Source organism: Eurypyga helias, unplaced genomic scaffold (assembly GCF_000690775.1).
Source record: "Eurypyga helias isolate BGI_N326 unplaced genomic scaffold, ASM69077v1 scaffold3763, whole genome shotgun sequence".
Taxonomy (NCBI): domain Eukaryota; kingdom Metazoa; phylum Chordata; class Aves; order Eurypygiformes; family Eurypygidae; genus Eurypyga; species Eurypyga helias.
In genome coordinates, this window is record NW_010239077.1 from 81055 (window position 1) to 106394 (window position 25340).

Sequence of the window (25340 nt, forward strand, 5' to 3'; positions counted from 1 at the left end):
CAACTGTTTCTGTAATTTCTGAAGTTACACATTGTTGCATTTACTGATGTGCAATTATTTGCTTGTTCAGAGTGAAAGGCAGCAAGATAGCTTACAAAAGTAATGTCAGCAAGTGACAAAATTGAAAATGGAGCAATAACATCCTGGATGCTAGTATATTTACACCTCAAAGCATAGTATGTAAAGTGATACAGAATTTATACATATTTTTTATAATCTGCCTTTTTAAAAAAGCAACCACAAAATAGAGAAATTCTGCCCATCTTTTCCCACCTCTTCAGCTAAAATTTTACAGAAAAATGTCAACAGAGTAACCACATCACTGATATTTAATTATTTTTGCAGTACACTTGAACTAATTCATTTGGGGTATTAGGATAAATAAAACTGAGCTGCAGTAGTTTAAAAAAAAATGTAGCAATAGCGCATGACTTCTTTTTAAATCATAATTCTTATTAGGGCTATACCTGATATGTGTAACACCATTACTTTATAGGTCAACCTGTGGATTTAATTAGTGCATATATTTGTGCTCAAGCATCTTAAAAGCCAATATGTTAATTCAAATAAATCAGTCATTTGCATTGGGTTTAATTTCACTTGCAGAAATGTGACTTTACCTGTTTCATTAAGATGTGAGTTCTTGTATTTTTCAGATTAGTCATTTGAAAACAACACTGGAGGTGCTGCAACAAATTACTAAGAATACTTTGGGACCACTTTTACCTGTAGATGTGATTTCATATATTGAAGCACTTTCTTATTCATTGCTGAACAACGTGCATTACTCTGTTTCTGACAATGAAGCACTTCGTAATACAACCATTAACGTGAGTGGATCAAGACTTAAATCTGTGGGTATTTTTCTTATGTTACAAATAGTGTATGACTCTTCTGCTTCAAAAAATATTCTTTTATTTACAGGTTTTTGTTAACACTGTGAACAATTTTTTACAAAAAGACAAAATTACAGCCTGGGAAGCTCTTCCTGTAGATAACCAAAGACAGAGCCTGACTAAGCTGCTGCATACTGCAGAACAAGCAACGCTTCTCATGTCACAGAACTTCAAAAAGACAACACAGCTAGACGCTAATGCAAGTGACATAGGTAAGATAAAGAAAATTAATCTAAGGTATACTTTAGAAGTGGATTACATTGAGGAGTTTTTCAGCACAATTATGAAGATTAGAAATGGTGTTAGGTGAAACACACAGGTGTTAATTTGTATGAGTTTCATAACTAACACCTGACTTTCGGTGGAGGTATCACAGTTTTCAAAGACTGAACATTTGAGCCCAAAGCCCAGAAAAAATTTGAGTGGCTGTGGGAAGTTGTCCTTTTAGAGTCTCTTTCAATCTGTTGTTATAGTCACACTGTCACAGTGAATCTGAGTGCCTCTGTTATGCACAAACTTATCCTGTGCATAAAAACAGGAGTGGAATGAAAAAAAAAAAAAATTGTTCTACACAGATTTTTTTTTTTTTTTTTTAAATCTTTTTGGTCCAGTGAAAGTATTGTAAATGAAGTTGTAACAAGGGTTGTAATTAGTAAGTCCAGTCTTGTGTGGCTTTATTTTCTGGGAAAGTTTTCATTTTCAGAGGAGAATTGATTAGTCTCAGCTGCACCATTTTGCTGTCCTATCTTATCCCTGTGTGTTGGTGTCTTCACACCAACACTTACTGATTTTCCTGTGGTAATAAGAATTCTCCTTCAGTGGGAGCAGAGTAAGGCTAATACCAGATATTTTTGAAAAACCTAATAAAATATTGCTGATTTCTTTGGCAATGGCCACTCTTAATTTTGGTGTGGGTTTGGGTTTTTTTGTGTGTCTTGGTTTGGTTTGGTGGGGTTTTTTTCCCAAATGTACTCAGACTCTGTGACCTGGTTTCTTATTTTCAATTCAGTGTAATCCTCCCGTCCTTCTTATTTGTTAGGCATTTTATAAGGTGACTTGATGAGAAAAATTCCTCCTTTGGTCCTAAGGCAGGTGAAACCAACTGTTCTTCCCTCACCTTTCTGACACTAAATTAGCAAGAGTTATTAAAAAATAAGGAGGGATTTGTCCCATAACATATACTCTGTAGAAACAGATTTATGTTAGCACAGAGCACCTCTGGGTGTGCAGCAGATCCACAGCAGTGTCAGGACCTGGCTGTAGAGGCCTTTCCCCGACACCAAGGCTGAAAGCAGAGGCTCTCTTGAACACGGGACTGAGGCTGAGAAGGTCCAGAAGAGAGAGGATTTGGGTGCAGCCTCTGGTGGTAGTGTGGACATCAGTTAGATCAAGGTGACAAGAAAAAGCTGATGAAGAGAATGAGAAGCAATTTCCATGTTGAGCGATCAATCATTTTTTGGCTTGCTTTTCTTCCAAAATGGTATATTCTATGAAGTCTTTTCCAAATTGGCCCCAAACGCTTACATTTTTTGTTATTGATTCTCAGAATGAATGTATTTTCCACAGGGCTTGTACATGTCCCACACATCTAGTTTGGGACAAGACCCACATTACCCTGCTCTCTCCACTGCTTTTTATGGTGCAAGCTCTTGAGCTTTTCAAAACTCCAGCCACAGAGACCCATTTCTTATGTCCTGACAAACATTTTCTGACAGCTGGTCTGCCGAATAGCTCGTATTATTTTTGTGTGCTGTGCTATAAGCAATGCAGATGGTTTGGCTTAGTGATATTCCTCCATCAGTCAAGTTTTAGATTTGTTTGTTGTTGTTTTGTTTTGTTTTAAAAAATGCCTGATTGACTTTTTTTTTTGTTCCCATCCTGGGTGATTGAAACTCAGCACGATAATGAAGCAAGTAAAGAGCTCAACGTCCTCTAATGTAGTTTTTGTCCTGAGGGGTGATACTTGTTTCTTTGCTTTTTGACAAGACACATTATTATTTCATGGTGCAATGTGCATTTGGTAGCATGGATAGATAACTATAAAATATATACTTTTCAAAAATTGGCTTTTATCAAATGTTACTATTCAGTAGAGAATTTTGTGCTTTGCTTTTTATAATTGTGATTTGTGGCCCCTTTCAGAAATGCATGTTTAATAAAGCAATATCTCCTCCTAAAGTAACCTACATTATTCTTTCCAGTGCCTAATTTAATGCAAGGTAAGTAAAACACTATATTTTTCATGGAAAGAGTAAAAAGCATGAGAGAAAAATGTATGCATGAAAATAACAAAACATAGAGGTTTAAGCAAACATGCTTTATTAATAGCATTTTTCTTGAAATATTTGGCACAATGATATATTCTTAAAATTCATGGTAATTATGCAATCCAATAGCACATTTATTAACCCAACTGTAAATTATGGTAGACCATAATGGAGCTGTGATTTGTAAAGTATTTTTCTTCTTTTGCAGCCCTCAAGGTTTTTGCCTTTGATTCACACCACATGAAACACATTCACCCTCATGTATACATGGAGGGAGATTACATAAAGATCTCTCCAAAGAAGAGAGAGGAATCTCATCCTAACGGTAAGAAAAAATGGTTAAAGAGTAGGCAGGCGAATAAACACCTTGGATAGACTTTTATCCAGTAGTAAATAACCAAATTTGCAGTTTACTAATGTTGATCTTCAGCCCTGATAACTCCAGAGGAGTCCAGGTACTTTTATCACTAGCTCACCTACCTCTTTATGGTCTCAAGACTGGTATTCCTAACACTTCCAGTAGCACAGTGAGTGTCTAGTGAGTTTTAAAACTCAGAAACCTGAGTTCTATCATTTTCTCAGCCACAGATCTGTGGTATGACTGGCCCCTCAAGTCTCTGTGTCCATTCTCCTTCAAAGATTGTTGCATCTTTTCTAGTTAAACAGTAGCTCACTGAGGCAAGACCATGTATTCCTCATTGCCAAAACCAGCAGGACCCAGATCTTGGTTTAGACCTCAGAGAGCTACAGAAATGGCTTACAACTGCTGTCGTTATTAAAAATAAATAAATGTGTTTAAACAGCTCTGGAATTAAACTACCTAACCTAATAAATTTTTTTTTTTTTTTTTTTTTCTAAGTCTTAATCTTCAGGCTAATCTGAATCTCACCATCTATCAGTGTCTACAAATATCTTGTAGATGCTGATTTATCTTGGTACCAGGAAGAAAAGCCACAACATTTTTTCAGATTAGGACTGCATCCTAAAATAATTTTTGTTTACTTCTTCCCTATGCATCTTCCATCCTGGCTCCACTGTAATAGAAGCCGAAGCAAGCCATGTACATCAGAGAGACCCAGTGTTTACCTCAGGTCTGAGCTGTTTTAGTTTGAGACCTGACACCACATGTGTAGCCAGCTGCAGAAGAGCAGCAAGCATCTCTTACTCTTGAAAAAAAATACATGCATATAGCTAATTAGAATTTCCAATGTGAGCACACATTTTTATTTGTAATGGCAGTTACATTGCTTTAAATAAAGCTATATTTCATTGTCTCTAAAACATTTTTATAAGTATTCCACAAAGATTCCATCTGTTTTGTGTGTTTTATGCAATAGCAGTAGTAATGTTGATTGTTTATTGTTTCCTTAATGTCTTCAATTTTGTTCTTCTATAAAAAAACCACAAATTACTAAACACGGTCTGTTTGATTGATAGGCACTGTTGCAGTTGTCTTTCTGCGGTATAACAATATTGGTTCTTTGCTTTCATCACCTAAAAACCGCTCCTCGATAGATACTTCAGAGCAGAGACAGACAGTGAGCTCATCAGTTATAGCTGTTGCAATTAGTTCAAACCCACCTACACTCTATGAGCTCGAGAAAATATCGTTTACCTTAAAGTATGCGAAGGTAAGGATTTTTTTATTATCAACTTCAAATACAACAAAACAGTACCTAATTATTTTATGTAATGTAACCATACCTGCAGTCTATGATATATTGAGACATAATTCTGTTGATTGCTGATGTGAGTTTGATCTTATTAAAGAAATAAATGACAATCTCAAATGTGACATCCTAAGTGCAATAAACTAAATGTGATAGAGCTGAAAAGTGCTATGGGACTAAAGCAAGAGCAACATTGCCATCTTTGCTGGGTTGCAGTACGAATAAAATGTAGATGTCTGAACCAGAGAACATTACAGGATCCTGACTATTCTGAATTTAGGTGTGTTTTTTCTGAAAGTTTATTAGATGGTTAAAAAAGCATAGTTAAAACAATGAAGAAATGCTTCTAAAGTTAATGCAAAAAGTTAACCTGAAGCTAGGATTTAATAGCAGAACCTGTGGTATTGCAACCATACTGTTTCTGAAATCTGAACGTATTAATATAAAATGGAGAGTTTTACTTCTAGTACATACAGATTTTGCTGACTTCACTTGTATGCGAAGAATCATCTTACATGGCACAGAATTATCAGAAATCTAACAAGTGAGAGTCTGTAGGGAGGTGGGCAGTGGGGCAAGGTGTTAATCTTGGTTATGCAACTTTTAAATTTGTTACTTGCCTTCTAATATTTGTGCTAGAGATCACCTTTATATAAATCTTCATATATTTGTACAGCATCTAGTACAGTGGGGACCTTATCTTTGACTAGTGTTAGTAAGCACCAACAGTAATAAATAATAGTAATGGTCTTATTCATCGCTGTCATCACACCTGATATAGCAGGTGTGATATGACCCTGGCCTTATCCCAGGTTGCTTTGTAAAATGCACAGAGTAAGTCTCAGTTTTTGAACTGCTTCTTTGGAAGGGACTGTGAGCAGGGCAAGCGATGTGACTGTTAACCTTGGGGTTTAGTCCATGCATGTGCAGGGATATATACAACAGTGTTTTCAGTAGGTAAAATTCCAATACCTTTGCAAGTGCCAGAGGCTACAGTAATCTGATTAGCCTGCATGTTTGGTGGGGTGTTAGCCATGTGGATAAAATGCTTCTATCCCCAGCCATGTTTTAATTGCCTGGAATAGGCCTTGCAGAATGTGCTTTTTGTTTCCCAACCTTCCAATGGTAACAAGCAATTTTTAATGAATTGTGCTGGCTAATGTAAGAACGGTCTCTTGACGGGAAATATCCTGCCTTTTGCCATCAGTAAAACATCTTGTTTCTCTTCCAGATTGCAGATAAAGATATTAAATGTGCATTTTGGAACTACTCAACAGACACAATGAATGGCAACTGGGCTACAGAAGGCTGTGAGCTGACGCATTCCAACTCTACTCATATCTCATGCAAATGTAATCATCTGACTCATTTTGCTGTTTTGATGTCCTCAGGTGGCTCTGTTGTAAGTGCTATTTTAATTTAGTATTTTACCTGATGCTTTCTCCTATCTTCATTCCTTGTTTTTAATTCAGTGCAACTTATGTACTTTTCCCCCTTTAGATTGTCTCTTGTTTTTGTTCAGCAAACACACAATTTTTTGTGCATAGAGCAAACAAAATTCCTCCCATATGTGTTTGAATTTCCTTATGTCCTTTCTGCAGTATTACAGAGCAGTGATGCAGCAAAGTATCTTGTTCCAAATACACAGTCTGTTGTGCTTATTTTTGGTGCATTGCTTTTAATTTTAAATCCCACTTTAAGACTGCTGTGGGATTTAACTGGCATTCTTTGGTGGTCAGTAACCATATGGCCCAGAATTTGTCTCTCACAAAACTTTGCCACCCATTTGTCTAACCTTGGCATCTAAAAATCTGCTTTAAAATCTCTCCTGAGAGTTTGCAATAGCATAATCAATTTGAAGGTTATGACTATGAAACATGGACATTCATGATCAGCACAAAATCCTGAGAATGACCACTCAATTTATGCCCTTCTTATATCAAGAGGTCCCATAGATTTCCAGGGTCTGTGTGAGGATCTGCGGGAGCCCAGGACCTGCCTCAGGAGGCAGCTTCACAAGGTATCAGAACAGACAGCAAGCAGAATATTAGCATGAATATACTGTACTGAGACAGTTCTTTCACACTGTGAATTTCATGCTGATAGAGGCTGTTTCCTGGTTGCTAAATAGCATCCTAAGTCTTCAGTTCAGATTTAAAACCTTTGCAGGTACTTATATAGTTATTTTGAAAAGGAAGGTTGGGAGGAGAATAATCTCTGGTACTTTATTTAGAAAAAAGATACTTAGATGCATTTTATGGTCAGCTGAATACTATCCTTATGCTGATGTGCAGTCATGTATTTCAGAGGTTCTTTGTGCAAGTACCAAGCAGTAAACGTAACTGTGTTCCTATACAGAAAATATTCACATCCAGTATTAAAATAGCCTGTGTTTCTTTGGAGAATGTTCATGTTACATATCTGGAATAACATTTGTTTGAAGTGATTGTTATTTCAGAGTCTTGTTTTGATCATGTTGCAAATGCAGTAAGATGGTTATTCAATTTTGCTTATCTAAGCCACTGCTGTGATAAGTCCTTTTATATCAGAAAATGTTCATGTCATATTAATATGTGTCCTACTGTCAGTGTATTTGTTATTCATTAAAATGATCTGATTTTAAAAATCATATTAGGAGATACTGATGTTAATAAAAAGTTTTGTTAAGAAATATCAGAAAATGCAAGAGCAGGATTGTATACATTTCTTTACTAATTTCCCCTAGAATTACATCTGTCTCACAAAAAACAATACTTTTTAGATTATCCAAAGTGTACATTTGCAGTGAAACTCTACAAACAGTTCTGATTAATATTTTGTAGAAAAGAAGAAAAGAACTGTATTATAGAATGTGGTCTTTCTTGAGAACGTACAAAGCTATTCTTTTAAATATTATATTATAATTTTCCCCCAGGGTGTTACGAATTATAACATTCTTACAAGAATCACTCAGCTAGGAATAATTATTTCGTTGATTTGCCTCTCCATGTGCATTTTTACATTCTGGTTCTTCAGTGAAATTCAAAGCACTAGAACGACAATTCACAAAAACCTCTGCTGCAGCCTTTTCCTGGCGGAACTTATTTTTCTGATTGGAATTAATATGAACAATAATAAGGTGGGTAGCTTTCACTTCTACCTTGATTTTATTTTGTAAAGTAAATATACATTATCAGATATGATCTTCCATCTACTTCTGGTATTTCTTAGCATCGGTATGAGTATTCTACTGACACTGGCTTCCCAGTCTAGTAACAGGAAATATAAAATAGTCATTTAAAGAGGTAGGGACCAGCTCATCTGAGCTGGTTTATATTGACTTTGCTCCACAGGTTCCATTTAAACTTTGTCACCTTAAGTGAGACTGTGGTCTCAATGTGTTTAGTATTTTCACTTTTCACATCCTTTTAGATGCTGAACAAAGCTACATTGGTGGCTCTCTGGGTGACAGTTTTCCCTAAAAGCTAGCCCAGACCTGCAGTCCCAAGGTGGCATTTAAGATGTTGCATTGTTCCCTAGAGGACTCCTTTCCCTTCTACATGTGTGGTCCTGACCTTCCACGGTGCTTTTCGTACAAGTTGGGCTGTTGATGTTTGCATCTCAAATTAGTTTTAGGAAATTAAATTACACATAAAAATACCAAAAAATAATCCTACTGTAGATAGCTGAATAGGATTTAAAATTTCTTGAAAAAAAAAATTAGCTACAATCCCCAAGGTAGCACTCTGGTATTGATTGATGGATTGAGAAATACAGTTTCACCCACACTTTGAGGTAAAAAAAATTATTTCAGAAATAATTATTTGTGATGCCTGATTACATTTCTTTCAAAATCATTAAACTAAACCTTGCTTAGATCAGGAAAGCATATAGGCTACTCAGCTGTAACTGTGGGATCAACCTTGTCAACTTGTTTATGCAGTTTTTCTGGGAAGATGTGCACTGATTTTAAAAGGTAAGTGTAGTCCCTGTATTTTACCAGCTGCCGCAGAAAACACTAGTGAACAAGGGTCTTCGCGAGCACAGGCCGAGTTCTTGTGAGTTAGCATTACATCTGGGCTGCTGACCCACCACTTTAGAGTCATGAGGTTGCTGTACATATGCTGTTATATTAACAAGACATATTCATAGAATTATGACTCTTGCTTTCTCTGATTGAATTTTTAGCTCTTCTGTTCAATTACTGCTGGATTACTACATTATTTCCTTCTAGCTGCTTTTGCATGGATGTGCATTGAAGGTATTCACCTCTACCTTATAGTTGTGGGAGTCATCTACAACAAGGGTTTCTTGCACAAGAATTTCTATGTCTTTGGCTATGTCAGTCCGGCCGTGGTTGTTGGAATATCTGCTGCACTGGGACACAAGTACTATGGCACCACGGAAGTGTAAGTCACTGTTTCCGTGTCCAAATCAACATATATAAGGATGTTATAGTCACAATTGCACATTTCAAGGCATTTTCTGCTGTTTGTTTTTCAGATGTTGGCTCAGCACAAAGAACAATTTTATATGGAGTTTTATAGGACCAGCATGTCTAATAATTCTTGTAAGTATAATTTTCATTTTTTATTGTAGTACATAAAATTGATAATAAAAGGTGTTTAATAATCACCCACCCATTGCCAGCATAGCTGTGAGTGCTAATTATAGGGTAGAATTGGCTAATTTAGACCTTTTTATAGTGTCTCTAAATTATTTATATGCTGTACATCTAAATACTTTACTAATCTGAAAAATGGGTGTTTGATAAAAAAAGCTCAATATAAGCCTTTTTTTCTTACTTGCTTTCTTTCTTTTAATGCAGTGGTTTGAGAAATTCTGTGAAGCGTTTCTAGTTTTTAAGAGGTAGCATCTTTGTATGTTGTTGGCATCTCAGCATGGCTCGGCAGGAGGTGTACACAAACACTATCCTAGCAGACAGATAATCTGGTTTTTCAAATGTTGTATGACTTAATCTCTATCAGTGATCGGTCATCTTTGTAAGATTAGACTGTCATCTTTATGGTTTTATCACTCGCGTGTACCCTGTCATCATCAAAGCTATTTTAAACTAAATTGCGACGTCAGAGAAAAGAACCCGCTATTTCACATGGGCAGACAAGTCAAGTATTGATAGCCTTATTTCAGCTGTGAAGAGGGCCTTTTTAATTCTTATTGGAAGTGGTTTCAAACCTGCAAATTTGGCAGGTATTATATGTTCCATTTTGAATCAAGACATTTTTGGTGCCTCAGGAGCATTTCTAAGTGCTATAAAGTTTAACAAACCATTTCAACAGTAATGGGGCATTATTGTGTATGACCGGGCTGACAGTGATCTGGCAATACCTGGAGCTAACAGGAGAACAAGGTACAATGGTGAGGCCTCATGACATCTATGGACAAGTCAGTTATAAACATTTGTTGCTTTTTAAGATAATTGGTGATAAACGTGAGGATTTGTAAGCAGGAAAATGTGTCAGTGCCTAATACACACAACATGGCAGTAAACCAGTTTTATTTCAGTGCATTTCAAAGATGAATAAAGTACATGTATAATTCTGGTCAAATTCCACCTCAAATTCGTACTGTAGATTGGGGAGTAACCTGCCACATGCAGTGGCGGGATGATGCCTCCCTATCTCACACTCACGGTGAGCACAGCAGACTTCAAGAGGCACCATAACCTCCCTTGGCTCAGGGTTTCTGGGGTTAGGTGGCCCAGATGACCGACAACTTACTATGATAAAACAAAATCACAGGGAGAGAACCATTCAAGGAAATTCTTAACAATTCTTAGGTTTAAGCTCACAATTTCCTGTTTCCTCTTTGGACTTTGTCTTTTTTCCATGAAGGCAGAGGGTTGGGATTTTTTTGTTGTTGTTCTCATTCCTGTTTCTCATCTGCCTTCAGGTGAAGATTTATGGGCAGTGATGTATCGCTGCAGTTAGCACAGGAAAACCGCGTTATCAAAATATACAAAATCCCCCAAATTTATGCATCTGTAACCTTGTTTTTACCTCCAGCTGAGCTGTGCCTGATGCAGGATCTTAGGTATGCAGCACAGAGGCAGAGGAGGTCTGCACTGGCTTTGATATAAATCTAGCTGGCCGCAAAGGCAAATACTGCACACTGAGCTCTGAGGACCGTAGCTATTCTTTGTGCACTCCAGATCTTCCAGCAATCCCCACGGATTATCAGAAAAAGGGGAAGTGGTTCAAGTTGATGTGGGCCCTGTGCATCAACGTAGCCCTCCTACGGATGAGTATAGGAGCCAGGCTGTTGATTTGTTTTCTTCCTACTCCCTTGCCTAAGTGAAACCACACAAAGGAGCTGTACCTAGACAGTAAATAGCCCTGTGGTTATTTTGCTATTTTTTATGTGTTACAGACATATTTTGTGATAACTTGTTTTCACAGTATTTGCATACCTTTATTATTGTCTCTTCATAATCATGCATTACTAGACCTGGGAGGAAAGGCAACACAGTTGCAACAAGCTGCTTCATCTTCTGTGTGATTTTTTTTTTTTTTTTTTTTGAGTATTCAGACAACTTTTTTGTTGGGGTGAATTGAAGCAAATTGAAGCCTGAAGTGTAAGAGGGATGTTTTGAAAGAGTGCAGGGAAGTAGTTAAATCATGTTCTTTCCAGGTTCCTGTCTAAGGAAAATACGGAAAACCTTATGAAAATAGGCACTGACTCTAGAAGATGAAGTAGATGTTAGATGTCTGCTCTCTGGGAGGCATGTTGGGTGGCAGTAATTCTGTTTCCATTGTCCTATTGAGCATGCTGCATGGGTACCACTATAACAAAGTTCAAACTCTTTCAACTCAGGAAGTCTTTTTAATTACAGAAGCCAATCTCCTTCCAAGATTTCCATTTTGTCCACAACTAATTAAAGGGAAAAAAAAAATTACCAATTAAGGACTCTGAAAAGGAAATGTTATTTTTGTTCTGGGATAACCAGATAAAGCACCACAACCCTCACGTAGAAAGCTGCAAAATCTGGCAGCTTCAAGCTTACCTTTAATCCTGAGCTTCATCTACTAATAGCATTGAGTTTGCAGGTTTTCCAAGACAGCCTGCGGAGTTTGCATACCAAATCTCTGGAAAGCCGCTCACCACAAATCTGATTCTTGCACAAAGACATTAAACACACTGTCAGCAGAAATGCCTATGTACCCAAATGGTGCTTTCAGTTTCTGTGAATGGGGACCCAGGAGATTTGTGGTTTGGATTATACTATAATATGCCTCTGAGACAGCATGTAAATGATGAACAACAGAACCGGTTCTGTACCAATGGATTTTCTGTCTCAGGGCACATTGTTTTGAATACATCCTTGGGCTTTAAATCTGCAGCAATAGTGAAACGTAGGGAGCTCAAGTGTTTATCAGGACTACAAAATTCTCCTCTGATTGCCTAAGCAGTAACACTGCTTCTGAGGAAGTTTGCTTATTAATATTAAGGTTCTATTCTATTAGAATTCTTAAGTGCAAAGCCATGGCCTTATTGGTCCCATCTAAAACTTCTTATTATTATTAGATCGATGGCTGTACATGAAAAGGGGGGGGTCAGAAGCTCTTTAGATACCGCTAGCTAAGAAAGGGCATTTTAAACCTTTGTAAAGCCAGCTGCAAGCTGAAGATAATTTCTACAACTTATTTCTTCTCCCTAATACGTGTAATCTTTAGAACCACAACCATTTTAGCTAAAACTATGCAGTAGATTAGATCAAAGCAGACAAGTATGGAGAAATTATTTATAACAAGTATTTAAACTTTTTAATAGAAAAGTGAGTTTATCACAAGCTTTAAGGGACAAACATTCACACACACCACAACCCATGCCTGATTGAAGCAAATACAAATTTAAGCTCTAGAGATAAAAGGTATGAAAATGGGGGAAAAAAATCCTTAGAACATTTAATTTTCTTCTGTAATACAATAATAATGTTCTTACAATAATAATGTTCTTGTAATAAGAAGCGTGTAGAATGGAAATAACCATTTGTCTGCAGGGTAATGTGTCTGCAGTTTTGATTGGCATGTAATGTCAGCAAGAACAGACACCTTTCCGTTGTGGGTGGCTTCTACATGGCTTTCCCCATCTTTGCCTTGACACCTTGCTCTGTGTTGAGTGGGAACAGATCTATGTAAGGACTTTACTCTGCATTACTGATGTTTTGGAAACTTCATCTTTCAAACTCTGTGGACACAAGATAGGTCCCACCACTTATATCTATTGTGAGGGAGCTACACATAAGTTGTCCAACTGGCAGTAGAAATGACATTGTTTGGAAGGGTTGGGAAAAGACTATGAATGCTGTGTCTATTAAAGTCTACAAACCAATAAAAGGAAAATTTGAAGGAGAATCACTGCTACTACAAGTGCAGCTATAGGCAAACCTTCTAATACACCTCTCTCCCACAACTTTCTCCCTTTACATTTGTTCAGTTGAGCTTCGTGCACCAAGTTCGAATCCACCCATGATAACATGATTTGCACCTTTGCAGTATTGACAGAGTCATGCAGGCTTGACTGTTGTACCCACTGTCACTGCCACAATAAATTGGCATACCTCTGTGAGGAACCAGGACTCAGAAATGTGACATGTTGTAACATTAACAGATGCAATTTGCCATTTAGCAGTATCAGTCTATCAGTATCATTTGTTAAGACTACCTCTGTAATAACAAAATACAGACTTGCTCTTTGAGGTTGGAACATTTCCAAAACTGAACATCATCCAAATAATTCTCTCTGTGGCTTTTATCCAAACATCCCAGCACAGTGCAGCGAGGAGGTGGCTCCTGTATACTCTTCCTTGTTTTACTCCTCTAATGTGTCTTTTCAGGGACCTCAAAGGTGTGTGGCTTGGCAACAAGCTCCAATTTCTTGAAACAATTGGTAATTGTAGTGTTTGCAACTACAAAAATGGCTTATAAGTGGACCCTGCAATTTGCAGAGCATTCTTGTAAACTTGACTTGGAACATACAAGCCAAGAATAGTTCTTGGGAGAGATGTTCTCAGAAAAGCCAAGTTCATTTTATTAAGCATTCCTTCATATAATAAATGTAATGAATAATCATCTGTAAAGCAAAAATATTCTAAGAATTGCAGTGATTGATTAACCATACTGTTTTGAACTTCCCATGTATAAATAAATGGGTAAATGAATAAAATATACAGATTGCAGTTGCAAAATACAAAGAAGTGACATATGAGTGATGAAAGCAGGCTAAGAGTAGAGTAATGCTTTTCATTAAGGAACTGTGTGCATATTCATTAAAGCTAGTCCATTACTTTAAAATATATTCATCAGATAATTTATTTGATGAATTTTATCATTATTTGTCAAATAATTTATTCAACAAAAAAGGTGAAATTAATGGAATAGTGCATTCATCAAATCTTATTGGACAGCTCTAATACTTACGCAGTTCTGTGCATTTAGGTTGATTCAGGATTAGTAATACTGCTGCAATCAATGCAGAAAGATTTCCTGGCAAATACATCACTCTGCTGTTTTCTCATATACTCACAAATTTCATGTACTTAATACCCTAATCTAGGCTATTCAAACTGAACATCTTTCTTGTAGAAAAGTGAATATTCAAAGAATTTAAGTCTTGCGTTTTCACCGACTTCAATATTGAGCATCTGACAGTCCATTGCTCCCATTTAAAAAAAAAAAAAAAAAAGGCAGCCCCTCTGCGGTCAATCACACTGCACTGGTGTAATCACATTATTCCTTTTCTTTAGTGAAGCAGCTCTTGATACTTCTTGAAAGTCTAAGGATTACTCTCTCAAAAGTTGTTTTACCTCTGACCTCCATCACAACAAACCATACCATTATCTCACATTTTTAGTTAATATTTATGCTTTGAAAAATTCTATGGGTGTTGGTTGTTTTGGGTTTTTTTTCCAATGGTTTATTTGTGGTAAATGCCTAGTTATGTTTCTTAGATGAGAAAAGTATACTCCGTAACATTTACTGTACATTTTTCAGAAAATGGCTGTTTTAAATATTTTTTTTTTTATATCTACTCTTGTTCCTCACTCTCCCTTTTTAGTGGAAATAAATTTCCTACAGGAATTAGCAATGGCTTTATTATTCTTCATGAAAGAAGAATAGTCCCCTTTTCATTAGCCCCTCTGTGGCTTCAAGTTAAAGATGTCTCTGTTGCATTTCTTATGCCATTGTGGATAAAGTGGAGATAATTAATTATATAGTGACATTAAAGACTAACCCTGCAGTTTCAGTTGAAACAGATTAGTTCAAACTGCAGTGTTGTTCAACAACAACAATATCTGCTGTGCTAAATAATCAGTGAGTCAGAAAGCCCTTGCCCTGTTCAGTGCACAGGGACAACTTTAATCTTCAAGCCGCAGCTTCCATACCGCCGTACCCAGTTTCTGTTTCTCAGCAAGACCAGGGCTTTCACATGAAATTAAGGTTTTTCTTTCCTTCCCTCTGTCATTAAGGCCCCTATTCTGAAGTCAATGGAAACACTTGGAAAAAGAAGCTGTGGCCATTAGTCTACAACATGAAAATTACTTGTTCTTATGACATAGGAACAAATACACCACATAAGGCTCAGAGATCTTTGATGGATGTTCTATATAAAAGGTTTTTGGAGTTTTTTTAATCAACTTAGCTAGTAGAGTTATAACAAAAAGCACGTGAAGTTCTCCCTCAGATTCACTGAAAGGACATCAGACTTGAAGTGTGTCCTCTGTCAAGAGTGAAGCAAGCAGGAACAGCAGGTGTGAGAGTACAGGTGGATACCAAGGGAAGGGGAAGAGCACCCACAGGTGCCAGCTGGCTGTGCAGATTTCCTGAGCTGTCCCACAGCTCAGTGCAGGTTAATGTCCCAGACACCATTCTTTTTTAGCAAGATAAACTGTGCCCACCGTTTTAATCGATCCGTGTGTATTAAGCCTCAGTGGATTTTTTTTTTTTTTTCCCCCAGGAAAGACACAAAACTGTCTGAATCAGTCTATTTTTGTTATGTCATTATTTGCTTAATATTCTCTTGGTGATTCTTTACATTGCCTTGCTATAAGCACAATTACTACAAACACATATGCTTACCCTAAATTATTCACTGAAAGGAACACCGTAGATAGCTTTAGATAGTTAACACAGACTGAAGCAGTCTTTTGGACTTTCTTAGTAATTATGTAATGACTACATCCACACTACGGATTTTCTCACTCCAATCACATTTGCTTCCACTATGCTACTGCCCCTTTGATTAATCGCTCACAGGGATTTAGAGAAGCAAATTTAAATTCACAGTAGTAATTGCATGTGAATACTCTGGAAATCTCACTTGGTCATTGAAAGAGCTCTTTGTGGCTTAGAGTAAGATCATGAGCCACAGCATGGAATTTTGTGACCACATCCACAGCAGAATCGTGAATATATCAGGAAAGCAAAGAGCCAAATCCTTTAGAGGATTTGGCAAACTGGGAGGCATGGACAGCTTTCTACCAACTATTCACACCTCCACACTGGCAAATATAGCCTGTTGTCAGACTCGACATTTCCAGTCATGCTCCTGATGCTGCCTCCTTCCTGGTAGCTCATCTATTCACTAGAGCTAGTTGTACTACAAGATAATACACCACTATTTCACTTCTCTTTGCCAGGTAAAAACACTTCTGCAGGGCTCCTGCATAAGTCTCTAGAGGCAGCCTAAGACAGGTTTGCACTTATGCGAAGAAACCATAGGAGGGGTGTAACACATAGTCTGAAGTCTTTGATGCACCTGGAATCAGTTCATTAAACAGCCTGATTTATGTCATTACCAACTGAAGTAAATACACCTTCTCAAAACCTTCTTGGAAAAGGAGAAGAGTAAATGTAGTAACCAATTATACTACGAGCAAGACAGACCACATTCCTGACACTGGATGCAGTTGGACTAACATTTATGGCTGAGGTCAGTTAGAGCTCTGTTGGTTCATCCTCCTGCCCTTGCCTGCAGAACTGAGGTTAAACAAAAATGTTTAGGTCATGTTAGGATTAGCTATGCAATCCAATGAGAAACAACATCGAATCCAGAAGTCTGAGAATCTGTTTACTCTGAGGAAAAATACAGAAACCTCATTTATCTATTTATTTACAGATTGGTATGAATGTTCGAAAAATATAAAGGAAAATATAATTGAGTCTAAAACTACAGCTTACAGTATGTAAAATAACGACTTTGAAGTATTCCTATACTGTTATGTAAAAGTTGTCTTTCCTGAGACAGGGTTTGAAATAAACTCATTTAGCTACATTTTAATATTTAAAACAAGTAAAATTATTAAAATCTGAGAAACATAAAATTCTATTCCTGTGTTATTGAAAATATTTCCCCAAAATATAGCCTAAAGGGAGGTCATTAATATTTTTGTTACATTTTTAACTCCCAGATAAGACTGCTGTTGTATACCCAAGCATTCAAGAAGGTATATCCACTGGGGACATGATAATGAGCCAAATCAGTCAGGAGACAAACCCAGACTGTTTGACTGCCAGCTTGTGTCCAATTTTATGCAATTAATATGGCATACATTTTCATTTTGAAGCTTAAACTCTTGTATTGTTAATAGCTTAATTCCATTCTCTCCTGACTGAAATAACGATGACCCACTGAATGTTGTCATTTTATCCAGCCATTAGCTATGCAGCCAGAGAGACAGAAATGTACTGCTCTCTGTGGCAGAATTCAGACCATCATAAGCTCATTAATTCAAACACTCATAATGAGGGTCATTGTAAAGACTGATACAGATACAGCTGCTCTGAACTTCAGACATTATTTGAAAGAGCCAAATTCAATATGATATATGTAAAAAATTCAAGTATATGCCTAAGAGAGCAGCAGGAGAAATTTTCTCATTCTTTTTTGTGAGATCTGACATCAGCATATAGATGGTTTCATCAATTATTGAGACAGAGACTGAGAAAGGAAAAGGGAATGATTTGGGGGTTTCGTTTTTGAAGTTTGAATGTAAAGTGCTCAGACTGAATCAGAACTAGTATGTCTGAATCTTTAGAATTAGCTGCCTCTTTCTTATACCTTCTCTTCACTATAACACTAGAGAACCTTAAAAAGCTGGTATTTAAAGTATTTTAATAACTTTTGAAAGCCTGGAGTGTATCTTTTACACAAGGATATCATATATGAAATTACCAATTCCTTTTTCATTCTATAAATACATGTGTATTGGAAATAGTCTCAAAACCTTAATCTCATATTAAACAATTACTCCACTGTTAAAAAAAATAAGTATCTTTAGATAGTTCTTGATGAGGAACTGTGGGATGAGGGAGATCCAGGTCTCCCTGCACCATTGAATATTTAATTATTTATATGGCATGGAATAGATCCAGCAGAGCTGACAGAGCAATAGCAGTGAATAGCTGGGACACAGCCTGGAGAAACTAAGGGTCATAGCCTAGTTTGAATACTAAGTACAACAGAAAATTGTAGATTAATGCCTTTTCCGCAGGGATTTTCATTGTTCAGGAGTGTCCTTTCTGGTTTTAATCAGAAAAGCTATCCTAGACAGGAAGCCTTTCCTGGTGAAAGTGTAGTCTAAAACAGTAAATGTCTTTTAGTGCTAACGAGCTGACATTTTTCAATTAAAAAATGTTGGACAGAATTTTCTTGAATGTCTCTTGTCCTGATCTGTTGCATTTTACTAGATGTCCAGGTGCTTAGCTACCACCATGAAAGATGGACAATTTCCCTCTGAGCTTCCAAATGCCCTTTTTTGTTGCTTAAAAAAGAGAGGGGAGGAAGGAGTAGATTGCTTAGTTGCCAAATTTGACAGCTGTCAGCTACCTTGATGGGGCAAAATGATGATATATCACTTCACTCAGTATCTTACAATTTAATTGTAATTAATTATGAAAGAAACTACAACTCTTCAACATGAGTGCAAATATTTTTATTTGCAGGCAGATGTTTTGCATGCTTTATTAAATTTTGTGTAGTTCATACCATTCAGTGCTCAACTAAAAATAACTGTCACTCTGTACCTACACAGAGAGTACAGAATGTTTCATGCAGTGTGAAGCACTAATATCATATTTACTTGAGGATAGAACATTGTTACTCTTCCAGTATGTAAAATACATACATTGAACAGTGGAATTAAGGACCTATTTTAAATATAGTGGTTGCTAAGCAATGTGCTATTAGCAGAACTCCAACAGCTTAGAACATTTAGCATTTTAGGACCTACATGCTCATTTCTACATTATTACTTAGTTTTCAAAATACAGTTAGTAATCAACAGGAAAGTTTTTAATTTGCTTAGACAATAGATGAGATTGTTTCTCAGTGCTTTTATGGATCCTCATCTTAGGAAAGGGATCTGAGTAAATATTATTACGTCTTGATATGTGTACAACTCTTACTTTCTTCTACAAACTGTGGATGGGTGAAATTCAAATGTGGTGGTCCCAGAACTGCTGGGAGTAGAAGCCAAAGCAGCAGTATCTTGTATTACCCATGCCCACCGTTGGGCAGTTGTGCGTCATCACAGAAGCCTACGCAGAAGTACTCTGTTCAGTTAGCTAGGGCAGTATTGAGACAGAGGGAGGAAGGACTCTGCAAACCATCCTTACAGAACCACCGTAGCTCTAGGCAGGGCTAGGATGCTCTAGGCAGAGGTATGTTAACACCACACACAGTTTCATCCATCCTATCCAAAAATGTGTGATGATTGATTGATTGATTGATTGAGCTCCTCAGGCTAAGTCCTTTGGAAAAACCTCCTTATTGTTGACAAGATGATTAGAAAAGCACCAGGAAATTTCTTTGAATTTGCAGTTGCTTTTTCCTTCCTGTGAATTTCTTTATAAGAGGGAATTATCCAGACCAATTCTGTGGTTCCAGGTCAGACCTGATCCTAGGACTTGTACGACTCTAGAAAGCTCTGAACTCTTCTTTGCATGCTTGCTTTGTCTTACCCACCAACACCACAGTTGTGACCATGGGACCTCTACCATGGAGATACCCAAAACACAACTGCAGGAAAATTTCACTGTCCTGCTCCGTACCGCAGTGTGTATCCATGGTACATGCAAGTGCTAACGGTGTCCACTGTTGCTTGTGAATCCCTTCAGACTGCCGCTCTCTATGATGTGCAGAGGTAAAGCGTTGACAACACTGGAGACAATGGGAGTTTGGCATTTAACATGAGTTCTGCCATTGGTTTAAAGAGGCCAGAAGTGACTCCAAAGTCCTAAGTCCTCATAACATTTCGTGCAGACGATCTCCCTAACACAGATGTACCAAACACCATCTTCCCTTTAAACTCAGTCATGGGTGTACAATAAGACCTAGCTCATTCAGATATGTATCTCTTTGGAGTTTATCCTGGGTTATACAGATACATAAATGTAGTTGCTCATATCTACAAAATCCTCATTTCATGGGATCCTAATAATTGCCCTTATTTAATGTCTATTTCACATAAACATATTTTAAGTTACCTACCATTTGCTCACAATGTCTCTAGAATTTAAGCAAGCTAAAAATACTTTTACAAATATTTTTGAGGATAAATGATTCCCTGAAGATGCTATGAGCGGAGGCTGTTTCTATATCAGCTCTTGTCTTTGATTAACCACTTTAAAAAAAAAAAAAGGAATAGATTAATTATTAAAATTAGTCCTGTAGTGCACCTGAGCACTGAGTGAAACCTGATTCCTGCTCGGGAAGAGGGGGATGGAAGATGCTCGACACCTCACAGAAGTAGGTTTGCAGGGAGAAAGTCAGAGGTTTCCTTTGTGAAATAGTAAGAACTGAGTGCATTCTTTGCCCAGTAGCAGTTTGGGGTAGTTTGTCAAATTAAAAAAAAAAAAAAAAAATCAGTTCTGTGCTTAGAGTCAATGCAATTCCCCTTTAGCCTATTAGACTTGCTGAGAAGCCCCTCTCAGGACATGCAGCGGTTTCTCTGACTGCTCAGCCATGTAATAACACTAAAAACAAAGGCACAAGAACTTACGGTGTCACACTGTAATGTCGTTATTCACTTGATAAAACTGTGGCCATGCCACAACATTTCATGCTTCGGGTTTGCCCAAAGCTCCAGAGTAGGTCAGCTCATTATACAGGTAACTTCTCCGTGAAGTCAGTGTGTGGCAGCAGCAGTCCCCAGGCTGGCCCTTTCCAGGCCTCTGCAAAGCCTGTCCTGAGCTGGGTTTCACAGTTGCCTGCACATCTTGCTCTACTCCAGACTGCTGCCTCTCCAGAGACTGCGTGCCTGATGCTTGCCATTTCATTCTCATTCACCTTGCCTGTCACCTTAAGGCAGCCTTAATTATAACATCACTGAAGGTTTATTCAACAAGATCTGAAGATTGTGCTTTAATTACAAATATAAAAACACGTGTTTAGAACCAAAGTAAGTATAAACCACAATATTCGGTTATAAGTAGCAGCTGAAGCCTTTTTTTAGATGTTTCAGTATCTCTTATCCTGAAGTCCCTCATTTGTTCCAGCTGGAAGATTTGGGGATCCAGGTTTCCTTGTGACTGTCTATTTTTGGATGCCTTTTAGAGCCTACTACCTCCACTTGAGCTCATTTGAAGCTCAGTTTTGAATACAAATTCAGATATCTCGAGTGACTGTGTCTTTGGCCATGTATTTTGGGTGATTTGACTTCCTAGCCTATTTGTTGACATACAAATGGCTCTTTGGGGATATGAGTTATATAAAGGCTATTTCTCCTTTAGTCCTACTCAGTTCAACTCTCCAAAGTGAACTTTATACTTTAGATTTCTCAGAAATAGTTGAGGCTACTGGTATGTTCATAGCAAAGATCGTGCAAGTTATGAGGTCACAGCAGTAGACGTTAAACTTAGGATACCTGTTATATTAACAGTTCTCTCTAAAGACCACATTTGACACGTTATCAACACTAACTAGTTTTTCTCCTGGGCTTACCGATAAGTTCATGTTACTGTTTTCCTAAGTTTTGCTGGATTTCCGTGTGACAGGACAGTTGCAACTACTTTGTTGATACCTATTTTGTCCCCCAGAGGACAAAATACAGTGCCAGAGATCTCTGACTTAGGTTGAAGAACAGAATTTGGTATGTTGCCCAAAGCCACCGTTTTGAGACACTGAACACTGTGTAAAGGCAGTCTGTCCACTTTGATATAGATATTTTTTATTAATGGAGTGCTTCAAAATGGGGCTAAAACCGACTTAAGATTTTAATAAATCTTGGAAATGACCGGGTATTTCAGAAGTTAAGCTCATCCTTATTACCCTGTAACACTACCTCCTGGGAGGCTACCTGAGACATAGCGTACAATAATTGTGTTCTGGCAGCTGACTCCAAGAAGCCAGCATTAACCTCTCCCGCTCCCCTGATACGTATAGATTATTCCCATTAGAATGAATTGATGAATGAAAAGATCATAGTTAATGGGTATTACTTTAATGCAGAGGGTCAAATCCTATTATCCTGTGCAACAGACAGTGTAAATAGTATTTGTGTAAAGGAGCCCCACTGGGACAAAGAGAAATGGAGTCTGCTGCCACGAGGTCCCACATCTGCCCATTGCCGGCCCCATCCTTGCTCAGCAAAACCTCTCCAGTTCTGCAGCTGGTTTATGTGGCCAAATGATCGTGGGGTTTGGCCCACAGAGCTTCTTACAGAGCCTGTTAATGGCAATAAGAAGGCTCTTAGTGACATTAGTGATCTTGGTGATGGGCCAGCAGCGAGGAAGGTTGATAGTGTGGTTTGTGCTTGCGATCTTGATAACTGTTTCTGAAGTAGCAGTGTGTATTCTCTGTGCTTGTGGTACTTTGATCACATTTCACCCTACCTTTTTCAGATTAATAAATACATTAGGTGGGTTATGAAGATTACAGTGTGTTCACTAAGTTATTTGATATATTATTCACCAACAAATATAAGATAAAAAGTAAGTCTGCGTATAATTACCCACAACTGCTGACTGACTTATAATTAACTTTGAAAAATTGCTGGTTTAGGAGATATTATAGATTACAGTTTAAAATATAAAGAGCTTCAGAATAGCTCTCACGATCTGTGCAAGTACAAGGTATTCAGTGAAGGATTAATTCCCTAAACTGCTAATCAGCTCTATCTCCTGTCTTATCAAATTGTAAATACATTATGCTGTATTAAAGTAGGAGCATGCAGCTAATTAAAGCAGAGCCTGCATTTAATATCAGGTGCTCCCCCCTTGACACAACAAAAATGTTCTAAGGACATACATAAAGAGTGTTAACAAATGAAAGTGATTTTTTACAGTGATGATGTACTCCTACAGCAGCCTTTTGTTTTCATTTTAGAGGATTTTTTTTTTTAGAGAAAAAGGAGGAGGAAGAAAAACCACACAGTCTTTCTGGAGAAACAAGTTGGGGAAGACATTAATTTTATTCATTCTACAGCTGGAAGCCCACAGGAACAAACCAAGAGATTACAACCAAGGATCTACAAATAGTATCTGGATGACATCCAGCTAAAATTTGGTTCATTTAGAAGCATTTTTAATAGATTCTGATATTAAACGCTGCAAAGCAAAATAAGAATTTTTTTTATTTTTAAAGCAAGAAAGCAAACCCATCCACAGTGTTAAAGGAATGCAGAATAAATTTAAATGAAAGATCAGTGAAGCCTAGCGAAGCAAACAGGGGTTCAGAACCATAATTGAGCATCATTTGCAAAATGCTTCTTTTAGTTGCTGTTTTCTGTTTCCAACTCAAATAAAGTGATGCCGTTATAAAGAAGGCAGGAAGAAAAAAACATACTGAAATTTTTCACCTATGAAACAAACATAACATATGAGACAATAAGCAGCAAGGAGCCTTTCAACCAAAGTTAGTTTTAAAAGATTCTTTATGTAAACCTCAATTTTTTTTTTTTGTGCCACTTGAAAGTTTTCACACCCCAAAGACCTCAGAATATATGATGTTACTAATGTTATTCAGCAACAAAAAGCATACACTTTGTCCAGAGCTATGTGATACATACAGTAGAAAATCCATGGGGAGGAGGGAATTTTTTTTGTTTTCTCCATTTCTTTCTCTTTTTCTTTCTTTCTTTCTCTTTCCATTTCTCTCTCTCTCTTTCTATTTCTCATTTTCTTTTTCTTTAAATCTCTACTTAAAGAAAAAAATCTCCGCAGGAAATCAAAGAGATTTACCAATAAAATCAATAAACATTTGCAGACTGTTGGTAGTGATACTGTTGAGATAAGGTAGAATTACAGCCCTGTTTGATCAATGTTTATTACAAGGCTCATATTTTTTTAATAGACGTGGACCAGAAAAGGGTAGGATTTTTTCCCCTCCCGGCGCTGGATTCTGTAGGTTTCATACACAGAGAAACTTTATCTGACTTGTTTCATTTAAATGTGTAACAGTTACTAAAATTCAAAAGTTTGAACTAAAAGTTCCTTTCTTCACTCCCCCCAGGTTAATTTGTTGGCTTTTGGAGTGATTATTTATAAAGTATTTCGACACACTGCAATGTTAAAGCCCGAAGTTAGTTGTTATGAAAATATAAGGTAAGTTTGCCATTTAATACAAATTCTACCATCTGAGAGTTTCAGAGATGAAAGTGAGCATTCAAAAATAACTGTTTAATCCTCTGGAAGATTTGTAGAAAAAGAAAGATTTTTTTTTTTCCTCTCCCTCTTATTCCTTCATATAGATTTGGAGGTAGATTTTGCAATCTTTATTGCCAAGGATCAATACCTAGTACAGTATGTGGTTGTGTGAGAAGCATAGGAGGAGTACAATGAGTGGCCTGTATCAACCAGAGGGTAAAGCCTGATGGCAAGGTTAAAGAAGTAATTGTCCTTTTTCCTGAAGTACTTTCCACAGCCTCTATGTAAGCCAAACCAGATTTCGAAAATTATGCCTGAATTGCAACCAAAATATTTGCCTTGAAGTCACAAGTAATTCAGTGATAAGAGAATCAAGCCATTCATATTGTTTGTCAGAAGTCTACAGTAGGGCATTGTGCTTCCCTGGCATGGGAGGGGTGGACAGGGTTCTCTCCAGGATTTTTACTTTGCATGCTCCTATGATTTTTCCATCAACTCACTCTCTTTAAAACTGATTTATAGGGACCTTGAAAACCGTTTGTGCAGGAAAAGCTGAAGTGTACTACAGGGAACATTGAAAACAACTTACTGTTTGTGTTGCTTAGGAACACTCCTGCAGTTTCAATGCATTGCACTAGATTTATAGTTAGATTTAGCAATTGTTTGATTGATTACTTTCTCTTATTCCTCACCGTTCGTAGCTTCACGTGGTGAGCTGGTTTTAATGAAGTTGAAAATTATTCATTTTCAGAGGAACAGTGCTAAAAATGTCTGTTGTTCAAAAAAAGTCCTGCAATGACTGTGCTGAGAATGAATAAGAAAGTAATCAGTGGCTTCATTTCCAAGACAACATGCTGTAATTTTTTCAAGTCTGTGAGCAGGGCTCTACAGCATATTAGGGGAAAAAAAAAATCATAGCCAATC

The 25340-nt window shown here is 37.3% G+C and overlaps 1 protein-coding gene across 2 annotated transcripts in view; it reads left to right on the forward strand.

The window, feature by feature from the left end:
- The window catches only part of ELTD1 (EGF, latrophilin and seven transmembrane domain containing 1), a 74827-nt gene that overhangs the window by 48011 nt on the left and 1476 nt on the right, over window positions 1-25340 (forward strand). For both annotated transcript variants that reach the window (XM_010148016.1, XM_010148017.1), the window contains 9 exons: window positions 657-830; window positions 925-1108; window positions 3372-3488; window positions 4601-4794; window positions 6065-6235; window positions 7748-7951; window positions 9001-9221; window positions 9316-9382; window positions 24283-24374. In XM_010148016.1, coding sequence (XP_010146318.1) covers window positions 657-830; window positions 925-1108; window positions 3372-3488; window positions 4601-4794; window positions 6065-6235; window positions 7748-7951; window positions 9001-9221; window positions 9316-9382; window positions 24283-24374 — 1424 coding nt within the window. The remainder of the gene's footprint in view (window positions 1-656; window positions 831-924; window positions 1109-3371; window positions 3489-4600; window positions 4795-6064; window positions 6236-7747; window positions 7952-9000; window positions 9222-9315; window positions 9383-24282; window positions 24375-25340) is intronic.